At 38.5% G+C, this 6,000-nt stretch overlaps 1 protein-coding gene across 1 annotated transcript in view; it reads right to left on the bottom strand.

Moving 5' to 3' along the window:
- Nucleotides 1–217: 217 nt before the first annotated feature.
- Nucleotides 218–6,000, bottom strand: part of DCN (decorin) — a 44,795-nt gene continuing 39,012 nt past the window's right edge. The window contains exons 7-8 of the mRNA XM_074941914.1: nucleotides 4,915–5,053; nucleotides 218–1,875 (exon numbers count right to left, since the gene is read on the bottom strand). Coding sequence (XP_074798015.1) covers nucleotides 1,681–1,875; nucleotides 4,915–5,053 — 334 coding nt within the window. The 3' untranslated portion in view covers nucleotides 218–1,680. The remainder of the gene's footprint in view (nucleotides 1,876–4,914; nucleotides 5,054–6,000) is intronic.

The following is a 6,000-nucleotide window of genomic DNA, read 5'->3' as shown; positions in this document are numbered from 1 at the left end:
AATTAAATTCTGTCCACATCTCTTATGAATATTATGGGTCTTTATAATTTCTGCTAGTTACAGTAGTGACAGCTACAAAAAGAACATTTTCTTTCTCATGAAAAGAAATTTGTAGAAGACTGCTGTGTTGGAAAGTGGGTTTTTTTGTTTTGTTTTCTAATTTCTTTGGGGAATAAGAGACAATGTGTGCTCATTTTAGCTGTCACTGAGTATAGAAGGTTTTTATTTTTGTGGACCCATCCAGGATTATAATTCTGACAATTTGTCTGTTTTGATTACATAACCTACATAATAAAGACGAGGAATTGGGAGTTTGCCTGTATTACAGCATTCTTTAATATAAAAGCCATACAAGTTTTACAAATTGAAAAGATTGACTTGGAGAATTAAGTGGCCTCGGAAGGTTCTTTTAACATGACAACTGGAATGAGTATAAAAAGAACTTTGTAGACAACGGAAGTAGAAATGTGCAGCCTTCCTTTGCCATGCCTATTACCCTCTCATACCAACTGTAGAACCCAAATACATGCATTGCTTTCAAACCACTCTTAGAAGAAGAAGAGATTTCCAAGAATGATGTCCCAGTTCTGGCCAGTGATTTAATCTTGTTCCCAGAAGTATGAGTCAGCTGATATTCCAAGACCCACGAATACCTCCATTTCTTCAGATAGGCAGGCTGCATATCTCTACTTGACTTTTTAAAAAAAAATAATTAAAAACTGAAAACAGTGAAGAGAGTCGACTAGTGTACAATACAGAATCAGTGAAGAGTGTTGAAGTTTTTAGATTTTATATCTATAAGTGGATTAATATAGAAGGCTAAATCATAATTACCTCACTCTCACAAGTAGACCCAGTGAAGACAATGAGACTGCTCATGTGATTAAGGTGTGCTGGATTTGCCCCAGATAATGGTAGTCATCATGATCCAAAAGTAGTGAAGAACAGGAATATATGACAAATGTCTTGTACTGCAAATTATTTATTTTTTTAGGCCAACAAAACTTTTATTTGCTAACCTTGACTAGAATTGCTCAGGTAGATTTGTAAACACTTAGAAAAGGAAATATGTATACAATATGAGTTTGTTTTATTTTTTTTTTACCAAAATAATGACATTAGCAACAATTTATATTGCCTTTGCTAAATAGATACATTCAGAAATAGGCTTTAAACATGTTATAGCAGATATTTTTAAACCTCCAGGGCTTGATTTAAGTTTAAAGGGGCCAACTGTGCCCAAGAATAAAAAATAGAGTCTCATCTCCTTTTTACTGTACCAATTTCCATGAGTGGCTATAAAAACAAAAACAAAAAAACCCAACAACCCTCAATCATTATCATTTGTTTTTAATATCAAAAGATTTGACAAATATTTACCCCGAATCTCATATACAATGGAATGTGAAAACCTGTAGTGTTCAGCTAACTGAAAGATACCACACAAAGCATTCTGGCAAAATGAAGGCTGAAATAAGTCTAAATAGAGTACAGCTGGCAATTCTTTTGATGGTGTGATTTGTCTTATACACTTATAAAGAATCAGTAATTTTACATCAATGGGTGATATCCACTCAGTGAAGTTTCCAGTATTTGGCTTTAAATGTTAACAATTTTTAAACAGGCTTATGACAACAGGTATTTGTAGCTGAAATACAACCGAGCTCCATCTCTGTGGCTCTATTTGTAATTTCCAAGCTGTATTGCCGAACGTTCATAGACACATCGGAAAGTAGATGGCTGGATTTCCCAGTATTGTACAGGGTTGCTGAAAAGACTCACACCTGAATAGGAAGCCTTTTTGGTGTTGTATCCAGGAGGGCAAAAGTCGCTGGGGCCAACAGAAGCAATTTTATTGTTATGAAGGTAGACTACCTGAAATATATACAATTGTTTCAGTGAGAAATCAGACTACTATGGCAAAGTGCATAACTAATCTGGATATTTCAGAACATCAGTAAACATTGTACAGTACATGACAGCACAGTAATCTACCTGCTCCTCTAAATACACTTTCATTTGATACTTTATGCTAATTTTCTTGAGCTACTAAGGCCTGGTCTACACTGGGGGAGAGGTGGGGGAGATCGATCTAAGTTACTCAACTTCAGCTACGTGAATAACGTAGCTGAAGTCAACATTCTTAGATATACTTACTGCGGTGTCTTCACTGTGGTAAATCGATAGCTGATGCTCCCCTGTCGACTCCGCCTGCGCCTCTCGCTCTGGTGGAGTACCAGAGTCAACGGGAGAGCGCTCGGCGGTCGATTTATCGCATCTAGACTAGACGCGATAAATAGACCCCCCGCTGGATCGATCGCTGCCCATCGATCCAGTAGGGAGTGTAGACAAGCCCTAAAAATTTAACTGAACTTTACCATGGCTAATAACCAGGAATCCTAGTTTTCTGTGATTAAAAAACAAAACAACATTATCTGATTAAAAAAACATAAAAAGACAAATTTTTCCACACTTAAAATGAAATGCTGAACTTTAGTTTCCCTAGATACAATATATATTGAACGCAATGTTTTATTGATACAGTGGAACCGCGTTTATCTGAACTAATTGGGACTGGGGCCAGATCAGGTAATCAAAAATTTGGATAATCTGGAGAGCTTCAGCCCTGCCGCACAGGGCTGACAGCCTGATCCCCGCTGCTTGGGATTGACAGCCCCTCTTCAGTTAATACGGAGAGCTGCATAATGGAGGGTCAGATAAATGGGGTTCTACTGTATATGTTTTTATTTTTTCACAAAATGTAAAAACTAAAGATTCTCTGTAAAAATGCAAAGTCTGTGCTTTTTCCATGTTTTCCGTGGCAAACAGATTTGTAAGATCCCTGCTAATAACTTTTGAAGACAGGTCAAATAAAGCTGTATCACTTCTAATCTAAGGGCCCAATTAGAAAGGTACTTAAGCACATGCCATACTTCAAGCAACTATTTGTGACTGCTCATATGCTTAAAGTTAGGCTTGTGCCTAAGTATCTAGCTGAATAAGAGACTACAACCCAAAAACTAAAGGAAAACTAGCACTGTGATATAATCATTATTGATTGTAAACATTTTTCAATCATAATAATTCCTTTGGCCAATATATTTGTTACAAAGTGGATAGACAAGACAGGGAGAGAGAGTGTGTGTGTTTGTTTGTTTGTTTCAAAGTGAACATAGACTGTTTTCTATTTGGCCTTTTGCTTCAATATAGGGAATATCATCAATATTGTGATAATTTTAACTCCTTGCCAAGAGCAATTATAAAGATTTTAAGGCTGACTACAGCACGGGCATTCTTTTTCCACCAATGTTTGCAACGTATAATTCCATTATTTATGACAAATGTTATATGCTTTAGTCAAGCTTGATGATATTTTTCTCTTGTACAAGATACACCTAGCTGGGGTTCAGAATGATAACTCACTTGGACATGGAGGGACAGGAAGGACAAAATACAGGATATGGAGGGACAAAATAGTTTGTATCTGTATTTTTATTAGCATTATTTTAACAATTGAGTTATTTTCTGCGTGGTAAAGCAACTATTATATAGGTCATCTCAAATAAGTGCTGATAAAACCTCTATACGCTGTCTCATGATCATGTATTTAGTAAATGGTCATATTTTAAATGAAAAAAACTATTTTAGAAACATCTTAAAGGGTTATATTTCCGAAAGGGACTATTTTTTGTTTTTCTTCAAGTGCAATGGCTTCGTTATACTGAGTCAAACTGTACAGGGCTTAGAGGGAGCTATAAAACCCTCTGAGAATGACCTATGTCTAGGAATGTCACAATTTTAAAGTTTGCTATCTCCAGGATTTTCCAGAGCTACATGCAAGTGCTGGTTCCCATTTAGGGAATCTTTCCTTTCCAGTTATTTGACGTTTGTGGGTGAAATCCTGGCCCCACTGACATCAATAGGCGTTTTGTCATTGACTTCAATAGGGCCAGGATTTCACTTCATATTTCTAGACCTTCAGGCTTAGAAGATGTCTGAGCTTATATCTCTTACTGGTGTGGAACTGCATATGAACTGTTCTTGGCCTCAGGAAGGTGTAATTTTGTGAGAGACCAAGGCAAACATTTCTGGGACAGTTATAAAAAAAATGACTGTCTAAAGCTGCTGAAAGGTTTTGAATCTGAAAAGAAGTCGTGGGGAGACAGTGTGGAAAGAGCAGCGAAATGTGCACGATACATTTATCAAATTTATTATCTCCATTGCACACACATTTATGGGTCTATGGACCTCCGCAGTAAGGAGACTAGGTACCTCCATGTCCATATACTCAAAATTAGAAATGAAATGTCAATCCTCTAATATGCTGTACTTTCTTTTACATGTCAGCATATATTCAATGGTGTAATCCAGCGGTTCTGAAACTGTGGGTCAGGACCCCAAAGTGGGCCGTGACCCCATTTTAATGGGGTCGCCAGGACTGTCTTAGACTTGCTGCGGTCCGGGGCTGAAGCCTGAATCCCACTGCCTGGGGCCGAAGTCCGGGGGCTTCAGCCCTGGCAGTTGGTCTCAGGTTACAGGCCCCCTGCCTGGGGCTGAAGCCTTTGGCATTTGGTTTTGGCCTCCGGGCCTGGGGCAGTGATGCTTGGACTTTGGCCCCCACAACCAGGGCGGCGGGGCTCAGGGGGATTCAGGCTTCAGTCCCCCCTTCTGGGGTTGTGTGGTAATTTTTGTTGTCAGAAGGGGGTCACGGCACAATGAAATTTGAGAACCCCTGGTGTAGTCAATTACTGCCAAACAGTAGATATGAGGCTTGCCTCAAGTCAGAGTTTGGGGGCACAAATGACAAAGATAGGATAGCCAGTACTGTGTAATGTTCACAGATCCATAGTTCAAAGACCTGTTTTTCAGTCCCTTTCAATTATTGCACATCTGAGTCCATAAGATATACTTTACCTGGATGTATTTGTGTTCAGCCAGCCCACCAGGCACTTTGACAAGTTCATTGTTATCCAAGTGAAGTTCTTTCAGATGAGGTATACTAGCAAGAGAGCCATTATCAACAGCACTGATACTGTTGAAACTGAGACCCAATCTGCAAAAGGAAATGACACGGGGTAAACATTAGCAAAACAACAAATTCTGACAGGTGATTGCTATTGCAGTTCTTCACAAAGTATGTGGTTTTTCACATTTATCACACAATGGGGCAGGATGGCCCTATGGATTGCTAATGGGATACAGAATCACAAAGCCACAATACATTTGGATGAGCAGGAAATTCCATGACTTGAGCTACCAGAATTATCATTGCATAATTCAATTTGTTTCCACTTCACCTTGTATTTCTGAGTTACTTGCTTACTATTGCTACAGCATGTATTTTTGTATATATTCACATTTACAGTAGTCACCAGGCTATCAAAACTGACTTCCTAAAATTCACCTTACGAGCTTCTTGCATGACCAGTGGAATATTGAGGCTCTAGACTATAAATTTCTCTTTCTGTTTATGTGACCCCACTACAGTGTATCTGAGCATCTCACCAACATGTATCAGTTTATCCTGACAGCATCCCTGGGAGATATGGATATATTTATATCCATTTTACAGATGGGGAACTAAGGCACAGAAAGATTTAATGACCTGCCCAGCAAAACACAGGAATTGTGTCAGAGCTAGGAAATGACCCCAGAGCTCCTGAGTTGCAGCCAAGGGCTGTAACCATATAACCATCCTTCCTTTTAATAGTATGCACATTCTGGATTTACTAGCACAATTTTGTCCAGCCTGGAAAATCTGGTCCTATGTGTATTTGCATATTGTTGCCCTTCAGGTCTGAAATCACTAAAATTAATGAGTTTCCTTCTCTAAAGGATCTGGTAATCCAAGTTAAAACAGTCTGTTCTTCAGCAGGAATGCTATCCTGTAAAATAATCTGTTGTAATATATCTAGTGGGAAGGAGTCGGCTTTATCCTTTAACCTAAAGCATTGCTTTTTAATTTTCAGGAAAATATATTCATTGTGGGACTTCTTAACT

Source organism: Natator depressus, chromosome 1 (assembly GCF_965152275.1).
Source record: "Natator depressus isolate rNatDep1 chromosome 1, rNatDep2.hap1, whole genome shotgun sequence".
Lineage (NCBI taxonomy): Eukaryota > Metazoa > Chordata > Testudines > Cheloniidae > Natator > Natator depressus.
This window is presented reverse-complemented; position numbering and strand designations above follow the sequence as displayed.